General features: G+C 40.9%; 1 protein-coding gene across 1 annotated transcript in view; it reads left to right on the top strand.

Moving 5' to 3' along the window:
- SMIM14 (small integral membrane protein 14) overlaps positions 1-26,211 on the top strand; it is a 92,140-nt gene that overhangs the window by 29,343 nt on the left and 36,586 nt on the right. Inside the window, exon 2 of the mRNA XM_035293867.3 lies at positions 10,152-10,261. Coding sequence (XP_035149758.1) covers positions 10,187-10,261 — 75 coding nt within the window. The 5' untranslated portion in view covers positions 10,152-10,186. The remainder of the gene's footprint in view (positions 1-10,151; positions 10,262-26,211) is intronic.

Below are 26,211 nucleotides of genomic sequence, written 5' to 3' on the forward strand. Positions count from 1 at the left end.
TGCACTCCAGCCTCGGTGACACAGTGAGACCTTGTCTCAAATTTTTTTTAATTAAAAACACTTAGTAAAATATGTTTTCATTTTAACCAACACAGTATTGGCCTGGGGGGGTACACAGTGGGAATATGGAAGGATGGACCAATATTTGTGGTTGACACTTGATTATATCCAGGCCAGCATAATCTGAACCTTTTCGCAGAGTTTGAAAAGACAGTTGAGGCTGGATGCAGTGGCTCATGCTTGTAATCCCAGCACTTTGGGAGGCCAAGGCAGGCGGATCAGCTGAGTTCAGGAGTTCAAGACCAACCTGACCAACATGGTGAAACCTTGTCTCTACTAAAAATAAAAAATGAGCCAGGTGTGGTGGTACACGTCTGTAATCCCAACTACTTGGGAGGCTGAGGCAGGAGAATCGCTTCAACCCAGGAGATGGAGGTTGTGGTGAGCCGAGATCACCATTGTACTCCAGGCTGGGCAACAAGAGCTGACTCCATCTCAAGAAGAAAAAGACGGTTGAGAAACAGGAATTCACCAGTGAACTTTATCTACATAGAAGCACAGGTTATATTTACTTTCAGGTTTTCTGTGTTGGATATGTACAATCAGTTCTCTAATGTGAAAGCTAATCACCTTTTTTTAAAAGGTGTGGACAGGGTGACCTCAGACAAAAATGTGAAGTAGAGTTTGCATACGGTATTGCATACCTTCTGGAAAGTGGGGCTCTCCAGCTTAGGCTGCATCTCCATCTCCCCTTCCAATCCTCACCTCCCCTTCTCCCCTTAGCTCAGGCAAGCAGATCTAGAAGGATATTAGATGGAAAGGTTTGCCCTGTTTGTGGCTTGATTTCATCTCAATATATGTTGGTGGTTTCACCAAATTTCCATGTAGAAATCTACCTTATTCTAATAGCTGTATAGGATCTCATGTACTCATTGCATCATTTAATAGGAACACTGACATATTCTTTGCATTACTTTTGTTTTTGCTGTTATGGCATTCCAATAAACATGCTGTACAAAAATTTTGCATACTTGTTTGAATTTGGACATTCAAATTAACTAGGATGTATTATTATTATTGTTATTTCTTGAGATGGAGTCTTGCTCTGTTGCCCAGGCTGGAGTGCAGTGGTGCAATCTCAGCTCACTGTAACCTCTGCCTCCTCGGTTCGAGCAATTCTTCTGTCTCAACCTCCTGAGTAGCTGGTATTACAGGTGCACACCACCACGCACAGCTAATTTTTGTCCTTTTTTTTTAGAAGGAGTCTTCCTCTGTTGCTCAGGCTGGAGTGAATTGGCAATTGGCATGATCTCAGCTTACCGTAACCTCTACTACCTACTACCCAGGTTCAAGCAATTGTCCTGCCTTAGCCTCCTGAGTAGCTGGAATTACCAGCATGTACCCACCACCTTGCCCAGCTGATTTTTGTATTTTTAGTAGAGACAGGGTTTGGCCATGTTGACCAGGCTGGTCTCAAATTGCTGCTCAGGTGATCTGCCTGCCTTGGCCTCCCACAGTCCTGGGGTTACAGGCTTGAACTATATTGCACCCAGCTGGATGAATTAATTTTACCAACCTTCTGATAGGTGTAAGTAAGATGGTTTTGATTTACGCTTTCATTTTGTATTTGCTTGTTGACTCTGTATTTTCCTTTGAATGTAATCTTTGCCCAATTTTCTACTAGGTTGTCATTTTCATGCTGATTTTTTTCAGAGTTCTCTGTAAATTAAGGAAACTAGCCCTGATATTACACATGGTTTTTCAAGTTTGTTGTCTTTTCATTTTATGGTGTATTTTTTGTTTCATAGAAACTTTTATTGGTTTTGGTTGTTAAAATTATTGGTGCTTTCCTTTATGGGTTCTTGGACTTATATTCTACATGTATTCTGGTCATCTTATATGTGTGGCTTTTTAAAATTAAAATTTATATTTTAGAAGTCTTAATACATAAATACATAGTCATAAGAAATGTAAAAATGCCATGCGTGGTGGCTCACGCCTGTAATCCCAGCACTTTGGGAGGCCGAGGCGGGTGGATCACGAGGTCAAGAGATTGAGACCATCCTGGTCAACATGGTGAAACCCTGTCTCTACTAAAAAATACAGAAAATTAGCTGGGCATGGTGGCATGTGCGTGTAATCCCAGCTACTCAGGAGGCTGAGGCAGGAGAATTGCCTGAACCCAGGAGGCGGAGGTTGCGGTGAGCCGAGATCGCGCCATTGCACTCCAGCCTGGGTAACGAGCGAAATTCCGTCTCAAAAAAAAAAAAAAAAGTAAAAATGGTGGGAGGGAACAGCAACAAAAAAAGAAATGTAAAAATTGACAATCAAACTCTATTTCCCCAAGTTATATTCTGTTCCCCAGAGCTATTCACATATTGAATCTGATGTATGTTCTTCCAGTTTTTTTTTTTTTTGAGATGGAGTCTCGCTGTCTTGCCAGGCTGGAGTGCAGTGGCACTGTCTCGGCTCACTGGAACCTCCTCCTCCCAGGTTCTCTCCTGCCTCAGCCTCCCGAGTAGCTGGGACTACAGGTGCCTGCCACCATGCCCAGCTTTTTTGTATTTTTAGTAGAGATGGGGTTTTAGCTTGTTTGCCAGGATGGTCTCGATTTCTTAACCTTGTGATCTGCCTGCCTTGTCCTCCGAAAGTGTTGCGATTACAGGTGTGAGCCACCGAGCCCAGCATTTTTTTTTTTTTTTTTAAGAGAACCAGATCTAGTCCTGTTACTCAGGCTGTAGTGCAGTGGTGTGATCATAGCTCACTGTGGTCTCAAACTCTTGGGCTCAACCGATCCTCCCACTTCAGCCTCCAGAGTAGCTAGACCTACAGGTATACACCACCACACTCAGCCAATTAAAAAACATGTTTATTTTTTTGTGGAGATGGGGTCTCCCTGTATTGGTCAGTCTTCCAGGGCTTTATGTATGTGTCACAGTTTAATTAAAACAAATAGACAGTTACCCTGCCATTTTATTAAATAAACTGTGTTTTGAAATGGCATCTTTTGCATATTCTAAATTTTAGTAAAATCATGGGACAATTTGTGGCTACTATAATCTATTGCTGTATTTGACTAATTTTATGTGTGACTTCATTTTTAAAAGTTAGACTGGGCCAGGTACTGTGGCTCACATCTGTAATTTCAGCACTTTGGGAGGCTGAGGTGGGAGGATCACTTGAGCTCCAGAGTTCAAGACCAGCCTGGGCAACATAGGGAGACCCCCCCCCCGTCTTTACAGAAAATTAAAAATTAGCAAGGCGTGTTGTGTACCAGTGGTCCTAGCTACTTGGGAGGCTGAGGGGGAAGGATTGCTTGAGCCTCGGAGGTTGAGGCTGTGGTGAGGTGTGTTTGTGCCATTGAACTTCAGCCTGGGTGACAGAGCCAGACCCTGTCTCAAAATAAAAAGTTAAATCACTCATGTCTAGAATTTATTTTGGCATAAGGAATGAGGAAAGGGAAGGAGCTAATACTATTTATGAAATAATTTGTCTTCCTTCCAGTGATTCAGTATGCTGTCATTAAAACCTATATACTTCTCCAAGGAGCCCCACTATTGTCACTGATCTGTTGAAAGAGAATTGTAACTAGGTTCCCTCTACCTGCTGTGGCTTCCGTCTTCTCAGATTTCCTGACCTCAAGTGGTCCGCTCGCCTCAGCCTCCCAAAGTGTTGGGATTACAGGTGTGAGCCACTGAGCCTGGCCATCACCATCATTTTCAAAACTTTTTAGTCCCACAGATACAAACTACTGGTTAAGCAGTAACTCCCCATTCTCTTCTTCCCTAAGTCCCTTCTTTCTCTAAGAATGGAAATCACCATTTTACTTCCTGTCTCCATGAATTTGCCTATTCTAACTAGATATTTTATATAAATGGTATCATACCATATTTTTTTTTTGGTCTGGCTAATATCAGTTTGATGATTATTTTCAAAGTTCATTCATGTTGTAACATACATCAGAACTTCATTCCTTTTTACAGCTGGATATCCTCATTGTATGTGTGTACCACATTTGGTTTATCCATTTATCAGTTAATGGACACATGGGTTGTTTGTGTCTCTTGGCTATTGCAAACAATGCTACTGTGAATATTTGGTAAATAGGTATCTGTTGGAATTCATGTGTTTTTTTTTGTTGTTGTTGTTTATAAGTAGAGACAGAGTCTTGAGTACCATGTCGCCTGGGCTCAGGTGATCCTCCCACCTCAGCCTTTAAAAGTACTGGGATTGTAGGTGTGAGCCACCATGCCCAATCTTGAGTTCATGTTTTCATATCTTTTAGGTATATACTTATGAGTGGAATTGTTGAGTCTTATGATAATCTGTGTCTAACTTTTGAAGAACTGTCAAAATTATTTTCCACAGCAGCCACACCACCATTTTACATTCCTGCCAGTGATAGATGAGAGTTCTAATTTTTCCACATCACTTATTTTCCATTTGGATTATAGCCATACTAGTAGGTATGAAGTGGTATCTAATAGTGGTTTTGATTTGCATCTTTATAATGATTACTGACTTTAAGCACTTTTAATTATTGGCCATTTATGTATTTTATTTGGATAAATATCTGTTCAAGTTCTTCGCCATTTTAAAATTGCTTATCTTTTGTTATTGAGTTATAGGAATTCTTTATGTATTCTGGATATTAAACCCTTAACAGACATATGATTTGCAAATATTTTATTTTTTCCATTCTGGAAGTTGTCTTTTCACTCTCTGTTTTTTTTTTTTTTTTTTTTTTGAGATGGAGTCTTGCTCTGTCCCCCAGGCTGGAGTGCAATGGCTCAATCTCAGCTCACTGCAACTTCTGCCTCCCAGGTTCAAGCGATTCTCCTGCCTCAGTCTCCCGAGTAGCTGGGATTACAGATGTGTGCCACCATACCTGGCTAATTTTTGTATTTTTAGTAGAGATGGGGTTTCACCATGTTAGTCAGGCTGGTATTGAACTCCTGACCTCAGGTGATCTGCCCGCCTCGGCCTCCGAAAGTGCTGGGATTACAGGTGTGAGCCACCACACCCAGCTCTTTTCATTCTTTTATTTATCTTTTATAGCATCTATCAGTTTGTATTTATAATTCAAAAAATATTTAGATTAGTATCTGACTCTACTATTAGAATGTGAACACCATTAGGGTAAGAACTATCAGTTTTTGCTTACTTTCAAATTTTTTATTTTTTTATTTTTATAGAGACAAGGTCTCACTATGTGCCCAGGCTGATCTTGAACTGAGCTCAAGTGATCCTCTTGCTTTAAGCCTCCCAAAGTGCTAGGATTACAGGTGTGAGCCACTGTGCTCAACCTACTTTTAAATTTCTAATAGGCATAGCACAAGCACTAAATATTTTTGAATGAATGAACGAACTAAGTTCTTTTAAGTTAATTTATGAATTGTTTGCTGATCTGCCTATTCCACCTTTTAACCAAAATGGTTTTCCATGACTAATGCTGTATATAATTGTTAATTTTACTTGTTATTGAGGTATAATTGATAGACAACAAACAATGCACGTTTAAATTTGATAAGCTTTGACAGATGTGTCCACAGTTCACATTTAGTAGACCATCTGAATTTGTCCCACAGTTCACTAATGGCCTATGTATGTATTTGTTTATTTTTTTAGAGATAGGTTCTCACTATGTTGCTCAGGCTGGCCTTGAACTGGGCTCAAATGGTCCTCCTGCCCTACCCACCCAAGTAACTGGGACTACTGATCCACCCTTTTTTCTGTGATTTCATTTTTGATAGCTACTGTTACTATGTCTTCAAGTTCAGTAATCTTTTCTTCTGTAATGTCTAATTGCTGTAAAACTCATCTGGTGTATGTTTCCTCTCAGACACTATTGTTTTTATCTCTACAAGTCCATTGGGATGATTTTACTATCTTTAATGTTTCTCCTTAATATAGTCATTCTTCTAGCTGCTTCTTCCCAACTTAGCGATACCACTAGGCTCTTGTCTGGGCTTTCTTTTTCTTTTTTATTGTACTTTAGGTTCTGGGGTACATGTGCAGATCATGCAGGATTGTTGCATAGGTACATACATGGCAAGGTGGTTTCCTGGCTTCCTCCCCCCATCACCTGTATCTGGTACCTCTCCCCACATTATCCCTCCCCACCCTCCCCACCCCCTGCTTTCCCTCCCCTAGTGCCCCCCAACTAACCACAGTGTGTGATGTTCCCCTTCCTGTGTCCACGTGTTCTAATTGTTCAACACCCGCCTATGAGTCATACCATGCCGTGTTTGATTTTCTGTTATTGTGTCAGCTTGCTGAGAATGATGGTTTCCAGATTCATCCATGTTCCTATGAAGGACACGAACTCATCATTTTTTTGTGGCTGTGTAGTATTCCATGGCGTGTATGTGCCACATTTTTTTTTTTTTTTTTGAGACAGAGTTTCACTCTTGTTACCCAGGCTGGAGTGCAATGGTGCGATCTCGGCTCACTGCAACCTCCGCCTCCTGGGTTCAGGCAATTCTCCTGCTTCAGCCTCCTGAGTAGCTAGGATTACAGGCACGCACCACCATGCCCAGCTAATTTTTTGTATTTTTAGTAGAGACGGGGTTTCACCATTTTGACCAGGATGGTCTCAATCTGTTGACCTCGTGATCCACCCACCTCGGCCTCCCAAAGTGCTGGGATTACAGGCTTGAGCCACCGCGCCTGGCTGTGCCACATTTTCTTTATCCAGTCTGTTGTTGATGGACATTTGGGTTGGTTCCAGGTCTTTGCTATTGTAAACAGTGTCGCAATGAACATATGTGTGCATGTGTCTTTATAATAGAATAATTTATAATTCTTTGGGTAGGTACCCAGTAGTGGGATTGCTGGGTCAAATGGTATTTCTGTTTCTACGTCCTTGAGGAATTGCCACACTGTCTTCCACAATGGTTGCACTAATTTGCACTCCCACCAACAGTGTAAAAGTGTTCCTATTTCTCCACATCCTCTCCAGCATCTGTTATCTCCAGACTTTTTAATGATTGCCATTCTAACAGGTGTGAGATGGTATCTCAATGTGGTTTTGATTTGCATTTCTCTAGTGACCAGTGATGATGAGCATTTTTTCATATGTTTGTTGACCACATAGATGTCTTCTTTTGTAAAGTGTCTGTTCATAACCTTTGCCCACTTTTGAATAGGCTTGTTAGTTTTTTTTCTTGTAAATCTGTTTTAGTTCTTTGTAGATTCTGGATATTCGCCCTTTGTCAGATGGGTAGATTGCAAAGAAAATTTTTCCTATTCTGTTGGTTGCTGGTTCTCTCTAATGATTGTTTCCTTTGCTGTACAGAAGCTCTGGAGTTTAATTAGATCCCATTTGTCTATTTTGGCTTTTGTTGCCATTACTTTTGGTGTTTTAGTCCTGAAGTCCTTGCCTATGCTTATGTCCTGAATGCTTTTGCCTAAGTTTTCTTGTAGGATTTTTATGCTCTTAGGTCTTATGTTTAGATCTTTAATCCATCTGGAGTTAATTTTAGTGTAAGGTATCAGGAAGGGGTCCAGTTTCTGCTTTCTGCACATTGCTAGCCAGTTTTCCCAACACCATTTATTAAACAGGGAATCCTTTCCCCATTGCTTGTTTTTCTCAGGTTTGTCAAAGATCAGATGATTGTAGACGTGGGGTGTAGTTTCTGAGGCCTCTGTTCTGTTCCATTGGTCTATGTCTCTGTTTTGGTACCAGTACCATGCTGTTTTGATTACTATGGCCTTGTAGTATAGTTTGAAGTCAGGCAGCATGATGCCTCCAGTTTGTTCTTTTTGCTTATGATTGTTTTGGCTATGCAGGCTCTCTTTTGGTTCCATATGAAGTTTGAAGTGATTTTTTCCAGTTCTGTGAAGGAGGTCATTGGAAGCTTGATGGGGATAGCATTGAATCTATAAATTACTTTGGGCAATATCGCCATTTTCATGATGTTGATTCTTCCCAACCATGAGCATGGAATGTTTTTCTGTCTGTCTGTGTTGTCTCTTCATTGAGCAGTGGTTTATAGTTCTTCTTGAAGAGGTCCTTTACATTGTTAGTTGTATTCCTAGGTATTTTATTCTCTTTGTAGCAATTGTGAATGGGAGTTCACTTTTGATTTGGCTCTCTGTTATTGTTGTCTCGAAATGCTTGTGATTTCTGCACGTTAATTTTGTATCCTGAGACTGCTGAATTTGCTTATCAGTTTCAGGAGATTTGGGGCTGATATGATGGGGTCTTCTAAATATACAATCATGTCGGCTGGGCGTAGTGGCTCACACCTGTAATCCAAGCACTTTGGAGGCCAAGGCGGGTGGATCACCCGAGGGCGGGAGTTTAAGACCTGCCTGACCAACATGGTGAAACCCCGTCTTCTTTAAAAAAAAAAAAAAATATATATATATATATATTCCTCTTTTCCTAATTGAATATGCTTTATTTCTTTTTCTTGCCTGATTGCTCTGGCTAGAACTTCCAGTACTATATTGAATAGGAATGGTGAGAGAGGGCATCCTTGTCTTGTGCTGGTCTGGGTTTTCTCACCCCGCACTTGGGCTTAGAATCTCCTCAAGGCAGTAAACTGAGCCAGTGATAGGACTCAGGACTCACCTCATTTGTTTTTCCATCTTTCTGGTATGTCTGGTATCACTGTTCTTTGTAACCTCATGTTCAATATCTTTTTTTTTTTTTTTTTTAAGACAGAGTCTTCCTCTGTAGCCCAGGCTGGAGTGCGGTGGGACGATCTCAGCTCACTGCAACCTCTGCCTTCCAGGTTCAAGTGATTCTCCTGTCTCAGCCTCCCAAGTAACTGGGACTACAGGTGTCTACCACCACACCCAGCTAATTTTTGCATTTTTAGTAGAGACAGGGTTTCACCATGTTTTCAAGGATGGTCTCTATCTCCTGACCTTGTGATCCACCCACCTTGGCCTCCCAAAGTGCTGAGATTACAGGCGTGAGCCACCGCACCCAGTGTTTTGTTTGTTTTTTAATGTGAACTCACTATGTTGCCCAGGCTGGAATACAGAGGCATGATGGCTTATTGCCGCCTTGACTGCCTGGGCTTAAGCAATCCTTCCACCTCAGTCTTCTAAGTAGCTGGGACCATAGGCTGAATGCCACCATGCCTGGCTATTTTTTTTTTCTTTTTTGTTTGAGATGGAGTCTTACTCTTTGACCCAGACTATAGTGCAATGGTGTAATCTTGGGTCACTGGAACCTCTGCCTCCTGGGTTCAAGTGATTCTCCTGCCTCAGCCTCCCAAAGTGCTGCGACTATAGGCGTGATCCACTGTGGCTGGCCTTGATGTCTTAAAAACAATTGTTTCTGGCTAGGCGTAGTGGCTCACACCTATAATCCTAGCACTTTGGGAGGCTGAGACAGTCAGATCATCCGAGGTCAGGAGTTTGAGACCAGCCTAGCTAACATGGCAAAACCTCATCTCTACTAAAAATACAAAAATTAGCCAGGTGTGGTGCATGCCTGTAATCCAGGCTACTTGGGAGGCTGAGGCGGGAGAATCACTTGAACCCAGGAGTGGAGGTTGCAGTGAGCCGGGATTACACCACTGCACTCCAGCCTGGGCAACAAAGTGAGACGCAATCTAAAAAATAATAATAATACAGTTGTTTCATGTATTTTGTCTAGTTTTTAAAAGATTGTTTTAGGCAGAACAGGAAATACGGTTGCCAATACTCCATCTTGACCTCTCATTTGTTTCTCTTTATTTTTCAGAATCTACCTAGCTATTTCTTAGCTATGTCATTAATTTCCCCCCATAAACCTTGGTATCATTTTAGATACTTTTTCAGATGTCTGTCTTGGTGGGGGTGAAGGCTGGTTGAAATTGTTTGCATACTGGAACTAATCAAGTTAAATAAGTAATTAAGCAGAGTAGGTTCTAGCATCATCAGCATCACAGGTGGGGCCAGTTTAGAGCATCTGAAGACATTCATATTTTTAGGAGATTGGGCTGATGGCAGAAGGGGTAGCTAATTCACCTGTATAGATTAATAATTCATGTGGGATTAATAATAAATTCATAGATACAGGCAATAAATATGAATTATACTTAGTTTAATAAAACTGTTGTGAATGTGTATACAATATCTGAATTTTTCATAGCTCAAGAGAAGGAATAATTCTGAATAGTAGACTTATAGTATTGTTTCCTTCTTCATAGATTTAAACAGTCAAGTAAAATCAAGCTGGGTAATCATGGCAGAAGGTGGATTCGATCCCTGTGAATGTGTTTGCTCTCATGAACACGCGATGAGAAGACTGATCAATCTGGTGAGATGAACAGGATAATCCTTTTCTGAATTGATCTCTATCCCTTGTAGCCTCTTTTCATGAAAATACTAGTTATTGGAGGGTTTTCATCTGATGGTCACTAAAAAGTACTTCATAATTGAAACTGAAATTCCACATTTGCTTATGTCATAATGATTAAAATGTGGCTGGGTACAGTGGCTCACACCTGTAATCCCAGCATTTTGGGAGGCCGAGGTTGGCAGATCACTTGAGCTCAGGAGTTTGAGACCAGTTTGGCCAACATGGCAAAATTCTATCTCTAAGGTTATAAAAAGTAAGAATATAAAAATTAGCCAGGCATGGTGGCACACGCTTGTAGTCCCAGTTACTCAGGAGGCTGAGGCGCGAGAATCGCTTGAACTTGGGAGGCGGAGGTTGCAGTGAGCTGAGATCATGTCACTGCACTCCAGCCTAAGGGACAGAACAAGACTCCATCTAAAGAAAAAAAGTTTGCTAGCAGTTACTTCATTAGAGATGAAAACAGACTACTGTCTTTATTATTATTATTATTTGAGATGGAGTCTCGCTCTGTTGCCCAGGATGGAATGTAGGTATGCCATCTCAGCTCATCATAGCCTCCACCTCCCGAGTTCAAGCGATTCCCCTGTCTCAGCCTCCCAAGTAGCTGGGACTGTGGGCACCTGCCACCACACCTGGCTAATTTTTGCATTTTTAGTAGAGACTGGGTTTCCCTATGTTGTCCAGACTGGTCTCAAACTCCTGACCTCAAGTGTTCTGTCTGCCTTGGCACCCCGAAGAGTAATTCTCTTTCTGCCTTTTCTACTTTATATCAATACAAATAAAATTGTTCTTAGCTGTGTGGAGCTTGTTTGCCTGCTAAGCTGCTATTGACAGTTCCTATTATGATACAGTTCAAATCCTACACCAGTATATGGCATGACAATACAAATCTCTATGTAAAGGTTTTTTTTTTGAGACAGAGTCTCACTCTGTCTCCCAGGCTAGAATGCAGTAGCATGATCTTGGCTCACTACAACCTCTGCCTCCTGGGTTCAAGCGATTCTCCTGCCGCCTCAGCCTCCTGAGTAGCTAAGATTATAGGCATGCACCACCACGCCCAGCGTATTTTTGTATTTTTAGTAGAGACCGGGTTTTGCCTTGTTGGTCAGGCTGGTCCAAACTCCTGACTTCAGGTGATCCTGATCCGCCCATCTCAGCCTCCCAAAATGCTGCTGGGATTACAGGCGTGAGACACTGTGCCCAGCCTATGTAAAGCATTTCTGAAAACAAATCAGTTATTTGACAGAGGTAGATTTCTGAACAACAGGATCTGAATAGTCTCTTTGAGTTGATTGTACTTAGTCTATAAGCTTAAATACAGGGCTATTTATGTTATACATTTTATGTGCAAAAGGAAAAATTGGACCGTTATTAACAGTGAAGTATATTCTTTTTTTTTAAATTTTTTTTTGCATTTTAGGTTTTGGGGTACATGTGAAGAACATTCAAGATTACTGCATAGGTATACACATGGCAATGTGGTTTGCTGCCTCAGTGAAATATATTCTTTTTTTTTTTTTGAGACGGAGTTTCGCTCTTGTTACCCAGGCTGGAGTGCAATGGCGCGATCTCGGCTCACCGCAACCTCCGCCTCCTAGGTTCAGGCAATTCTCCTGCCTCAGCCTCCTGAGTAGCTGGGATTACAGGCACGCGCCACCATGCCCAGCTAATTTTTTGTATTTTAGTAGAGACGGGGTTTCACCATGTTGACCAGGTTGGTCTCGATCTCTCGACCTTGTGATCCACCCGCCTCGGCCTCCCAAAGTGCTGGGATTACAGGCTTGAGCCACCGCGCCCGGCCCTTATGAAATATATTCTTATATTATACATTATACTGGTTGAGTATCGCTTATCTGAAATCTTTGAGACCAGAAGTATTTTGGATTTTTTTTGCATTTTGGAGTATTTGCATCATACTTAGTGGTTCAACATCCATAATCAGAAAATCCAAAATGCTCCAAAGAGCATTTCCTTTAGCCTCATGTTGATGCTCAAAAATTTCAGATTTGGAAGCATTTTATGTTTTAGATTAGGGATACTCAACCTGTAACATTTTATTGTTTAAAAATACTCTTGTATGTCAGTTAATAAATGTAGGTACAAACAATTGCTCAAATGTTTGAGTTGTCAATATCAAGCAGGTTTTCTGTTGGCTCAGTGTTGCTACATGTAGTGATCAGAAATGTGTTTCTTTTCAATGATGTACTTTTTTAGAGTCAGCGTGCACTAGGACTTTGATCCTTAAGAATGCCTCAGAAGGAAATGAATAAAATAAGAACTTAGACATTAAATCAGACTCTTGAGGGTATAGGAATATAGTGGTAATGTGATGTCTCTGATACCTTGATGTGAAAATAGGTGAGTCTAAGGAGAGAATATTTGTTTATGAAGCAAAGAGCTGACAGTTTTTGTTTGTTTGTTTTTTGAGATGGAGTCGCACTCTATTGCCCAGGCTGGAGTGAAATGGGACAGTCTGGGCTCACTGCAACCTCTGCCTCCCGGGTTCAAATGATTCTCATGCCTCAGCCTCCAGAGCAGCCGGGATTACAGGTGCCTGCCACCACGCCCAACTAATTTTTGTATTTTTAGTAGAGATGGGGTTTCACCATGTTGGACAGGCTGGTCTTGAACTCCTCACCTCAGATGATCTGCCTGCCTTGTCCTCTCAAAGTGCTGGGATTAAGGTGTGAGCCACTGCGCCTGGCCAGTATTGTTTTCCGAAAGGCTTTTCTACCTCTTATGCATCCATTATCATCATGTTTTTTTCTTTTTTTTAAGACGTGATCTTGCTGTCACCCAGGCTGGAGGGCAGTGGCAGGATATCTGCTCACTGCAACATCCATCTCCCAGGCTCAAGCGGTCCTCCTGCATCAGCCTCCTTTGTAGCTGGGACCACAAGCACCAGCCACCACGCCTGGCTAATTTTTGTTGTTTTGTAGAGGTGGGGTTCCACCATGTTGCCCATGCTGTCTTGCACTCCTGAGCTCAAGTGATCTGCCTGTCTCCCCTTTCCAAAGCACTGGGATTGCAGGCATGAGTCAACCACACTGGCTGTGGTTTTTCTGAGACAGGATCTTGTTTTTTCCCCCAAGCTGGAGTACAGTGGTATGGTCATAGTTCACTGCAACCTTGAACTCCTGGGTTCAAGCAATCCTCCCACTTTAGCCTCCCAGGTAGCTAGGATTACAGGTGTGCACCAATATGCCCAACTAATTTTTTACATTTTGGTAGAGATGGGATCTCAACACGTTGCCCAGGCTGGTCTCGAACTTCTGGCCTCCAATGATCCTCCATCTTAGCCTCCCAAAGTGCTAGAATTACAGGCGTGAATCACTGCACCCCACCTGCATCCATTATCTTCTACTTTTATACTTCAGAGGACCTTTTCTCTTAGTACCTGTTACCTGACAGCTTTATAGAACTCTAAGCTAACTCTCAGCTTGTATTTGAAAAGCAGATAATCTGAGGGTATAGTTTTTTGCCGTTAGTTATAACTACCAGAATTTAAATTGCTATGTGCTTAGGAAACTCACAGATGTACTTAGTGATACAGTATGATGGCAGAACAGATTTATTCTCATTTTCTAAAAATGAGCATTTAATTCATCCTTGCAATAGAGTAACATCTTATTTTAAGTACCAATTTGGAATTTTGGGTTTTTTCGATCTTATGTAATGTAATTGGGTTTTCTTGAAGACCAGAATATCATCAATTTTTAAGAATTTAAAGTTCTTTTTTTTTTTTTTTTTTTGCCAATCAGTTTGAGCTTATAAGGTTGCTCAGGTTAGCCTTGAACTCATGACCTCGCCTTCACAAGCACCACAACCTCCGGCCGGACCCACTTTGGACCCCTAAAGTTCTTATAGCAAGCAGAAACATGGAGAAACTTGAAGATCTAATTTACAGGGTAGCTCATTAATTATATGATGGGCTGTGGTTTAGTTTTGCCTATTCTGTGGAAATAGATGGGCTTTGCCAAGGAATATATACAATTTAGGAGCAGTTAGGATTTTATTATTACTTTTTCTTCATAAAAAAGTACAGTATGTACTTTATAAATAATGCTTGGCCAGGCGTGGTGGCTCATGCCTGTAATCCCAGCACTTTGGGAGGCCGAGGTGGGTGGATCACAAGGTCAAGAGATTGAGACCATCCTGGCCAGGATGCTGAAACTCTGTCTCTACTAAAAATATAAAAATTAGCTGGGCGTGGTGACACATGCCTGTAGTCCCAGCTACTCAAGAGGCTGAGGCAGGAGAATTGTTTAAACCTGGGGCACGGAGGTTGCAGTGAGCTGAGATCACACCACTGCATTCTGCCTGGCAACACAGCAAGACTCCATCTCAAAAAATATATAAAAACATAAAAAAAATAATAATGCTCAAGTAAATTGTATGATACATAAATCTCCTATGTTAAATTATTTAAAATAATATTTTTTTGTTTTCTAGGAGCGTACATTCAAGTTGCCCTGAATATACACTCCCTATTTTTAATTTTTAAAATAAAATTGTATTTATTCACAGTTTAAGACTTCTTTTTCTAATTTATTTATTTGTATTGTACCATTACACTCCAGTCTCGCTTTATTGCCCAGGCTGGAGTGTAATGGTACAATCTTGGTTCACTGCAACCTCTGCCTCACCAGTTCAAGTGATTCTCCTGCCTCAGCCTCCTAAGTAGGTTAGAGGCACACACCACTACACCCGGCTAGTTTTTGTATTTTTAGTAGAGACAGGGTTTCACCATGTTAGATAGGCTGGTCTTGAACTCCTGACCTCAGGCGATCCACCCACCTTAGCCTCCCAAAGTGCTGGGATTAAAGGTGTGAGCCACCATGCCTGGCCCTTTCCCTGATTTTATAGTGATATCATTTAAGGTTCTTCATTATGAGTAACAGAAGTTCTGGATGAATAGGCTGGGCACAGTAGATCACTTGAGGTCAGGAGCTTGAGACCATCCTGGCCAACGTGGTAAAACCCTGTCTTTACTAAAATATAAAACTCAGCCAGTTGTGGTGGGGCACACCAGCTACTGAGGAGGCTGAGGCATGAGAATCACTTGAACTCAGGAGGCAGAGATTGCAGTGAGCTGAGGTCACACCACTGCCCTCCAGCCTGGGTGACAGAGCAAGACTCTGCCTTAAAAAAAAAAAAAGTCTTACTGATTAAAGAGAAAACGACTTTTTTTTTTTTTTTGAGATGGAGTTTTGCTCTTGTTGCCCTCGCTGGAGTGCAGTGGCACCATCTTGGCTCACTGTAATCGCCACTTCCTAGGTTCAAGCAGTTCTGCCTCAGCCTCCCGAGTAGGTGGGAATACAGGTGGCCACCACCACACCCAGCTAATTTTTATATTTTTTGTAGAGATGGGGTTTTGCCATGTTGGCTAGGCTGGTCTTGAACTCCTGACCTCAGGTGATTCACCTGCCTCAGCCTCCCAAAGTGCTGGGATTACTGGTGTGAGCCACTGCACCTGGCCAAGAAAAGGAGTTATTAAAAGGATATTTTGTAGCTCACATTGGAGAGCCTGGTAAGGGAAATAGGATCAAAGGGAGGATAAATGGTCAAAACAAGAGCCAAAGTCATGCCCCAGTGCCAGCTGGGCTAAGATGCTTCTGCTTCTGGATTCCCGATTTTTGTATATCCAAATGTTGACACATCTTTTCCATTTAGAAACTAATAGGCATTTTAAATTTGACATGTATGTAACCAAACTTATCTCGCCCCTAAGCTTACATTTCTGTCTTCCTTAGTTATTTCATTATTCTGAATGTTCAGGTAACAATTTCAGATCAGTTGTCTTTTACCCTGTTCTTTCAACCCACATCTGATGCAGAAACATCCTTTTGGGTCAACCTTAAAAATGCATCCAGGATCCAGCCATTTTTCATACCTCCAGTACAACACCGTGGTCTAATCTACCATCATCTCTTGCCTGGATTACTGTATTTAGCCCTTTTATGGATCACCTTGTTTCTGCCCTCTTGCCACCCCCAAACTCCTTCAAGTTTAATCTCATTACAGCAGTTGAAGTGATCCATTTTAGTTAAGTCAGTCATGTTTCTCCTTTGCTCAGAATCCTCCCCTAGCTTCCATGAGACTCAGAGTAAAAAAAAAAAGAAAGAAAGAAATTGACATGGCCCTGTGTGTTCTGTCCCCTTACAGCCTGCTCTTCTCCTTTGCCCACTTTGTTCTAACAATTCTGGCCCCCTTGCTTTTCCTGAAAAACAGGTCACATACTAAGGATCAAGAATCTAAATGATTTTAGACTTTTCAACAGCAAAACTAGAAACTAGAAGGCACTGGCACAGTGGCTTCAAAATTCCAAAGGGAAATCATTACCAATCCATCATTCTGTATCCAGCCAATCTCTCAATCAAATCGGGGGAGTATGCTTTTGTAGGAAGTTCCTAGAGGATGAATTGTTTTTCACCCAAATGAAGGCATAAACCAAGAAAGAAGAGTAGGATTTAGAGTATAGAAAACAGATCTAGCACATAAGAGAAACAAAGTACCTTCCAGGGTAATTAATGGTGAGGGGACATTCCAGGGTGACAGCTGTGTATCAGGACTACAGGGAGCTGGCTTAGTTGGGTGGAGGGAGGTCACCTGGCTCTGGGAGAGACTCTTTTAGAAAGATGAATTGGTAGAATACCCGGTCAGTCTAAAATCTTGTGATCTAGATAACTGCAAACAAGTTTGAAAAGTCATAGAAAAATGGAAAAAAAAATATTAACTTTAAAGAAACATATTAAGTAGCACAGAAAAGAAAAAGTAATTATAGTATGGTTTACATAGTTTTCTATGTGGCTCAACTGTGAAGAACATTTATATAGTCAGAATAATGTGAAAATTGAGTACTCAACTAAACAACTTTATGATTCAGCTATTACTAGGGGATGGAAAGAGTATACACGAGGTCAGGAGGAGAGGTAGCTCTTCATATTCTATATTGGTACATCTATGGATAGTGTTTAAAATGGAAAAATCAAGTAGCAATCATGCCTATTTAGATGTAAAAGACATGGAGGTAAGCAGTAAAACAATCAGCTAAAAGTTCAAAATGGTTGTCTCTGGAGGAAGAAATGGGTAGGAGGAGGAAGAGTTACTATTTTTCAGAACAAACAGAAAGCCAAACCTTTCAGTGAGTGCAAAAGGGAGGAATAGGTCTATTGAGTGGCTGGATCTGTTGTGCATCTTTTCCCTTCCATGCAATATAAAGTAACTGGCTTAGGCCTTTGCTACCAGGCTAAAACCACAAGAGTTGCTGTCTAAGAAAAGTAGGAAACTTTTCTGGGGGAGGACTCTTAGTTGTATGTTACAGACCAAGAGAGAAACCAAGAAAACCCTGAACTCGTCTGGGTGCGGTGGCTCACACCTGTAATCCCAGCACTTTGGGAGGCCGAGGCGGGCGGATCAGAGGTCTGGAGATCAAGACCATCCTGGCCAACATAGTGAAACCCCATCTCTACTAAAATACAAAAAATTAGCTGGGCGTAGTGGTGTGTGCTTGTATCCCAGCTACTTGGGAGGCTGAGGCAGGGGAATTGCTTGAACCGGGAGGCAGAGGTTTCAGTGAGCTGAGATCATGCCACTGCACTCCAGCCTAGCGACAGAGCAAGGCTCTGTCTCAAAAACAAAAACAAAAACAAAAACAAAAAAAAATGAAATAAAACCCCGAACTCTCTATAGTGTTTGTAAATAAAGTAGGAAGGAAGAGAAAAAATGCTTGGTTTTGGAATGAAATGTACTGCAAAGTTTCGTAATGAAGTTTTTCCTACTTTGAGAGTTAAGAGGCTCTTTGGCCTGCCTGCATACTTCCATGATTAGGGAAGCTGTTTGTGTACCCTGACTGTTCATTGACCTAGTCCTTCATTAATATGAGCAGAAAAACAGGCAAAGCAGTTGAAGAAAATAAAAAGGACCATGATGTAGTCAAGTACAGCCACATTAGAAGACAAGATGAAGTAATACTTCTAACAGGAAAAATCATGAACATCATAGTTATAAATGCAGACTTATACGTGTTTGTTTTGTTGGGCTCAAATACCACCAGTGACAACCAGGTGTGATGGTGTGTGCCTACAGTCCCAGCTACTCAGGAGGCTAAGGTGAGAGAATCGCTTGAGCCCAGGAGGCAGAGCCAAGATTGTGCCGTTGCTCTCTAGCCTAGTGAACAGAGTGAGACTCTGTCTAAATGTAAAAAATCCTAATTACAGAAAACTTTCACTGAAAAAGAAAATTTTAAATGCACCATAATTATATGATTTGAAAAGAAAATGTACACTGTGATGTAGCTGTTCAATAATTCTTATAAGACTTCTTATTACCTTGATTTGTAAACCAGTAGGATTTGTTCTCATGAGAGTGTTTAAAAAAATCTATAAAAATAGAAAAAAGTATCCTCTCATAAAGCTTTATGGGCAGTAACAGCAGTTGAAACCCCTCTTACTACTGCCTCATCACTATATATAATTTTTAGTACAAAGAATATAAATCTGGCTGGGCTCACGCTCATAATCTCAGCACTTTGGGAGGCAGAGGCGGGAGGATTGTTTGAAGGCAGGATTTAGAAACCAACCTGGGTAACAAAGTGAGTCCCTGTCTCGGGGGAAAAAAAAAGAGAGAGGCAAAAATGACTATCTCTCTATCTATATTTTTCCTTTATTTTAAGAGACACGGCCTCATTGTGTCACCCAGGCTGGAGTGGAGTGGTGTGATAATAGATTGCTGCAGCCTTTAACTCCTGGGCTCAAGTGATCCTCCCACCTCAGCCTCCAGAGTAGTTGGTTCTACAGGTACACACCATTGTGGATGGCTAATTTTTGTATTTTTTTATAGAGATGGGGTCTCACTGTAGCCTAGGCTGGTCTCATACCCCTAGCCTCAAGCCATTCTCCTGTTCCACCCTCAAGTGCTAAGATTACAGTGCTGACCTACCTCATTAAGCTTCTCTGACTACGTTATTATAGGGGTATTTTAATGTACACATAGGGCCGAGCAAGGTGGCTCATGCCTGTAATCCGAGCACTTTGGGAGGCTAAGGCAGGCAGATCACCTGAGATCAGGAGTTTGAGACCAGCCTGGCTAACATGGTGAAATCCTGTTGTTAGTAGTCTCTACTAAAAATACAGAAATCGCTGGGCGTGGTGGTAAGTGCCTGTAATCCCAGCTACTTGAGATACTGGACATGAAAATTGCTTGAGTCTGGGAGGTAGAAGTTGCAGTGATCTGATATCGTGCCACTGCATTCCAGTCTGGGTGACAGAGGGAGACTGTCAAAAAAAACAAGTGCATATTATGAACTAACAAGTGTTTTAAGTTCAAGGCCGATGTGACTGCAGTACAAAGAATGCCCATTTTGGGGTGCTGGTGCCAAAGTTTTACTTACTCTCTCGGCATGTGTCCTTCCTATGATTTATTTACATCGTTACGTTACATTGAGTGTTAGACTATTCTTAATGGAATTGTATTTTGCCAGGTGTGTGTATGCTTCTGTTTGTCTCAGGAATGTTCAGAAACTTTTAAAAATTTGAGGTATTATCTCGTATCACGAACATTTTTCTTTCCTAATCCAGTAACAGTTGGCCCTTTGTACCTGTGCTCTTTGCATTTGTGGATTTAGCCAACTGTAAATAAAAAATATTAAAAAATAATACAAATAATTAAACAATAGCATAACTGCTGTTTATATAGCCTGTACATTGTATAAAGTATTATAAGTAACCTAGAGACAATTTGTCTATGGGAGGATGTTCGTAGATTGTATGTAAATACTATACCATTTTATATGAGGGATTCAAGTGTCTGGATTTGGAATCTGAGGGGGATTCCTGGAAGCAAGCCCCTGCAGGTACTGAGGGACGACTCTACTTTGAGTTTTAGTGCTTTATAATACTGGCTAAAAGCACTCAAAAAGGTAGATAAGAATGGACGGTGAATCACTTTCAGTTACATAAATTCTGTGTTATTTAATATGGGAATATGCCTCTTGATAACTATGGATGATAACTAATGGATTTTCTTTTTCTTTTTGAGACAGTCTTACTCTGTCACCCAGGCTAGAGTGCAAGGGCATGATCTGGGCTCACTGCAACCTCCACCTCCTGGGTCAAGCAATTCTCCTGCCTCAGCCTTCCAAATAGCTGGGATTACACGTGCCCACTACCATGCCTGGCTAATTTTTGTATTTTTAGTAGAGACAGGGTTTCGCCATATTAGCCATGCTGGTTTCAAATGCCTGACCTCAGGTGATCTGCCTGCCTCAGCCTCCCAAAGTGCGGGGATTACAGGTGCAAGCCACCATGCCCAGCTGATAACTATGGATTTTTAGTGATGTATTAGTAGAATATATTCCATACAACATATTTATAGAAAGTTGCCTACCCAAAACCCTCGCCTAATAATAAATCATTCAAGTTGTCTAGTATTCTTTATAAAACAAGAAAAAGAAAAATCAGGTATTTCCTTGTAACTACTTTAGTATTCTTTTTATTTTGAGATGGAGTATCATACTGTCACCCAAACTGAAGTGCCTTGCCACAATCTCAGCTCACTGCAACCTCTGCCTCCAGGGTTCACGCAGTTCTCTTGCCTCAGCCTCTCAAGTAGCTGGGATAACAGGCGCATACCACCACACTTGGCTATTTTTTTGTATTTTTAGTAGAGATGGGGTTTTGGTATGTTGACCAGACTGGTCTCAAACTCCTCATCTAGTGATCCACCTGCCTCAGCCTCCCAAAGTGCTGGTATTATAGGCATGAGCCACCGCACCTGGCCACCTAGTATTCTTTTATAAAGAGTAACTCATTTGTATATAAATTTTATTTATATACATAAATATGTGTGTGTGTATATATATATATATATATATATATAAAGTAACTCATTTCCTTATACCCGTGAAAACAACCTGGAGAGAGGATTTTTCTTCCACTGAAATAATTTGCTTCTGGCTTTACCCTATCCTGTTGTTGTTTTTCGCTGGCTGTCACTTGGTATATAGATTCTTATATTAATGATGGGAATTCTAGAAAGAGCAGATGGATTTAGAAATGTGAACTTGGATTATGCTCATGTGTTTTTTCTGTTCTGTTGGAACCTAAGATTTTGGAATGCAGGTAATCCTCTTTATTTTTATGTTTTAATTGTTGAGCTCTATATTTCAGCTCTTAATCTAAACAGCATAACTACAACTTCTACATCTTTATTGAAATTTGTTGCTGGGCCAGGCGCCTACAATCCCAGCACTTTGGGAGGCTGAGGCAGGTGAATCATTTGAGATCAGGAGTTTGAAACCAGCCTTGTCAACATGGTGAAAACCCATCTCTACAAAAAATACAAAAATTTGCCAGATGTGGTGGTGGGCACCTGTAATTCTAGCTACTTAGGAGGCTGAGGCAGGAGAATTGCTTGAGCCTGGGAGGCAGAGGTTACCGTGAGCAGAGATCACACCATTGCACTCCAGCCTGGGTGACATAGTGAGACTACATCTCAAAATAAATAAATAAATTTGTTTTTATATGAAAGTACTGTAAAAGCATGTGATTTGGGAGACCCTTGGTTGGATTTCTTTTTATAGGCCTGAATGCCATGTAAATTGTGATGTCTACTGTACTTAGATAAATCACTTCAAGGCCCATTGGACCTTTCCTAGAAGAAAAATGTCTGTGTCTGGAAATTTTTTTTTTTGAGATACTTCTCTATGCAGCAAATGTATTTTTGCTAGGTATGTTAAAACTTTTGTAAAACATTAACTTGTAATTTCTTTTTTGTTATTTTAAAAATATTTATATAAGTAATATATGGATATGTGCTTTCAAAAAATACTAATACGTTAAAACTAAGGCCGAACTCCCTTCTCCATACTTAGTTTTTATTTCCTACTTTGCCAGATGAATTTGGTTTGTGCCTTCCCAGGTCTTTTTAAGAAATATGTTTTTAGATGCTGTGGAATATGTATATTTTCCTCAATTTAATTATTTTTTGAGACAAAGTCTCACTCTATAACAGGCTGGAGTGCGGTGGCATGATCTCCGCTCACTGCAACCTCCATCTCTTGGGTTCAAGCAATTCTCCTGCCTCAGCCTCCCTAGTAGCTGGGATTACAGGCGCCTGCCACCATGCCCAGATAATTTTTGAATTTTAGTAGAAACAGGGTTTCACCATGTTGGCCAGGCTGGTCTCAAACTCCTGATCTCAGGTGATCCACCCATCTCGGCTTCCTAAAGTGCTGGGATTATAGAAATGAGCCACCTTGTTCGGCCTCAATTTAATAATATTTTACATTTTTCATGTTGCTATGAAAGCCTTTTTAATCATGTGATGAACTTTTGAGTTTTATTTTAGTCAGTAAGGAAATTTCAGTGGACTACTTTGTTTCAAACCTTAATCCTTTTTTTAAATCAATATCCAGGCACTGGATAGTCCTTCTATGGTTAGTGATACAATTGGTCCTACCAACTTTGAATTGTGTATTTAGGCTGTAAAGTTATGTTTTATTTATTTATTTAGAATAAAGATGGGGTCTCTCTGTGTCACTCAGGCTGGTCTTAAACTCGTGGCCTCAAGCAATCTTCCCTTCTTGACCTCCCAAAGTGCTGAGATGGACAGACATGAGTCACTACCCCCAGTTGACAGTTTCTTGTATATTGTTCGCATTATTATTATTGTATAACAGACTGCCCCAAAACTTCGTGGCATAGAACAACCATTGATTAAGCTGACAGTGTGTGGAATTCACATGGCTTGTCTGCTGATCATTATTTTCTTTCTTAGCTGGAAGACACAGAAGCTGAGGGCAGGAAGTTATCTGGAAGCTTGGTTATTCGCTGTCTGATAGTTGATACTGGTGGGTGGCTAGAACCTTAGCCAGTATTGTCAATTAGAATGCCTACATGTGGTTGGCTTCCTCGAAGCATGGTGGCTTGATTCCAAGGGAGAGCATTTCTCCTAAGAGAAGATGGGGGAGGGAGAGAACTTAGTCTAAGAAGTCGCAACATGTTTCTTATATTCTTGGGTGTAGCAGTCACAAGCGTGTCCAGGTTCAAGGAGGGCAGATAGATTTCCCTCTCCCTCCCTTCCTTCTTTCTTTTTCCTTCTTCCTCCTTCTTTGTTTTTGAAAGGGTTTTTTTGCTCTGTCACCCAGGATAGGGTACAGTGGCTTGACCATAACCTGGGCTCAAGCGATCCTCCTGCCTTGACCTCCCAAAGTGTTGGGATTACAGGCGTGAACCACAGAGTCTGACCAGATTTCACTTCTCAATGGGGACTGGCAAAATTCTAGGAGAGCATGTTTGACTTTGAAATAATGCTGTGGCTGTTTTTGGAAAATGGAGATAGACACATATATCTTTCTAGAAATTTAATATGCATATATGTATATAGTTTATATTTTTGTTTCACATAGAAGGGATCATAGTATATATACATGCCTTGGACTAAATGTTTGTGTACCTCCCAAAATTCATATGTTGAATCCCTAATCAACAATGTGCTGGTATTTGGAGGAGGGACCTTTGGAAGGTAATAAGTTCATGAGGGTAGAGCCCTTGTGATAGGATTAGTGCCCATGTTAGAAGAGACGTAAAAGAGATGATCCTCTTCTGTACCATGTGAAGATGTAGCAAGAAGACCTCTATATGCAACCCAGGTAGAGCACCCATACCAGGAACCAAATCAGCTAGAACTTTGGTCTTGGATTTCCTAGCCTTCATAATTGTCAGAAATAAATTGTTACGGAAGGTACCTGGCACATAGTATTTGTTATTGCAGCCTGAGCTGAGACAAAAAAGTGTTGCTAAGAAGTGGGACGCTGCTAGAACAAATACCTAAAAATGGAGATGTGACTTTGCAACTGTGTAATGGATATAGGCTGGAAGCGTTTTTAAGTGCATACTAGAACAAGCTAATAGCTGCTGTGAGGGACTATTGGTAGAAATAAGGGCATTAAAGGTGATTTTGGAAAGATCTCAGCAAGAAGAGAGGAGAATGGTGGAGCAAGCTTCCATCTTTTAGAATACATAAATAATCACGTACAGAATTTTAGTAGAAAATAAAGGCCATTCTGATAAATGAAGAACATTACTGGGCAGTGGAGAAAGGCAGTCTTTGTTACAAAGTAGCAAAGAACTCAGCTGAATTATGTTTGTGTTCTAGTGTTTTCTAGATGAGAGGTAGAATTTGTGAGTGATGAAATTGGATATTTAGTTGAGGAGATTTCTAAGCAAAATGTTGAAGGAGTGGCTTGGTTCCTCCTGACTGTTTATAGTAAAAATCGAAAAGAGAAAAACCAACTGAAGATGGAATTATTAAGCAAAAAGGAACCACAACTTAAGGATTTGGAAAATGTTCTGCCTGTTCATATCACAAAAGTAAGAAGTTCACAAGAGAACACTAAAGGTATGGTAAACTAACCACTTGACTAGATTTGTATGGGTGTGAACTGCAGAATCAATCACCAACCCCCAGCAGGAAACTGCCAGTTTGAACTAAACGGAAAGGAGAATGGATAGAATGAAGGAGAACAGATGTTGGAGTTCTTTTATTTTACAGGACAAGACCATAGAGCTATGTGTATATTTTTCTTCAAGGCTGCAAGTGTACATTATTCTTCAAGACAAGGGAAGAATGATCTGGACATTATTCTTCATGACAAGGGAAGAGTGACCTTTACAGTGATTGAGAGATCATCAGGGCTGCCTCTTTGGTTTCAAAAGAGGCAGAGTGTCCCTTCTGTATCAGCATGCCAGTTGGCCTCTGCCCAAAGCTTTTTGGTCATGAAAGCCTTGGGGTTGGTGCCACCTGGAGCCTTGCAGAACAAAACATTTCTGCAACTTTTTTTTCCCACTTCGTACATCTTCACTTCAGTCTTTTGATGTTAGCAAATCAAAGGCTTCTTTATAGCGGTGTCACAGTATCAGAATTCTGTCTTTTCTTTTAATGGTAGAAGTAATATGTGAATAGCTAGACCATGAAAGCTTGAAATATTGTAGAAATATGGAGCAAAATGTAAACATTTCCTTTTCTGTTGTCCCCCACTCATCCATCCCACATCATGGCCACTATTACTTGTTTTGCCAGAGGTCACATGAAATGTGTCAACTTTGCAGTCACATTTTTAGGCATTTATATACTTTTATATATAATTGAAATAAACTTTCATAAGAGTATGGCTATACATTACCCATAATCTCTGTTACCCTTTTTTGTTTGTTTGTTTTTGAGACCGAGTTTCACTCTTGTTGCAGTGGTGCAATCTTGGCTCACCACCACCTCTGCTTCCTGGGTTCAAACGATGCTCCTGCCTCAGTCTCCTGAGTAGTTGAGATTACAGGCATGTGCCACCACATGTGGCTAATTTTTTGTACTTTTAGTAGAGACGAGGTTTCTCTGTGTTGGTCAGGCTAGTCTTGAACTCCCAACCTCAGATAATCTGCCCACCTTGGCCTCCCAAAGTTCTAGGATTATAGGCATGAGCCATCGGGCCCAGCTGTTACCTCTTTAATGACACTGAATTGCATCATTTGTGGCTCAATAAAGTAAACTCAAATTCAGAATGAGAAAATCTGGAGTGGTTGCTCCACTTGCATATTATTTAGGCAAAGTAGCCCAACCTATTAATGTTAGACTGTCAAACAATATTTAGCCTTTAACCTGCTTAGTTGTAGTCTTAAAAACTTTTTTGTCTTTTTTCTTTTTTTTTTTTTCTTTTTTTCGAGACAAGCCCTTGCTCCGTTGCCCCGGCTGGAGTGCAGTTGCATGATCTTGGTTTATTGCAACCTCTGCCTCCTGGGTTCAAGGCATTCTCCCACCTCAACCTCCCAAGTATCTGTGACTATAGACATGTGCTACCACACCCAGCTAATTTTTGTATTTTTTGTAGAGACAGAGTCTCCCTATGTTGCCCA

The sequence above is a fragment of the Callithrix jacchus genome, chromosome 3, assembly GCF_049354715.1.
Source record: "Callithrix jacchus isolate 240 chromosome 3, calJac240_pri, whole genome shotgun sequence".
In the NCBI taxonomy this organism is placed as follows: domain Eukaryota; kingdom Metazoa; phylum Chordata; class Mammalia; order Primates; family Cebidae; genus Callithrix; species Callithrix jacchus.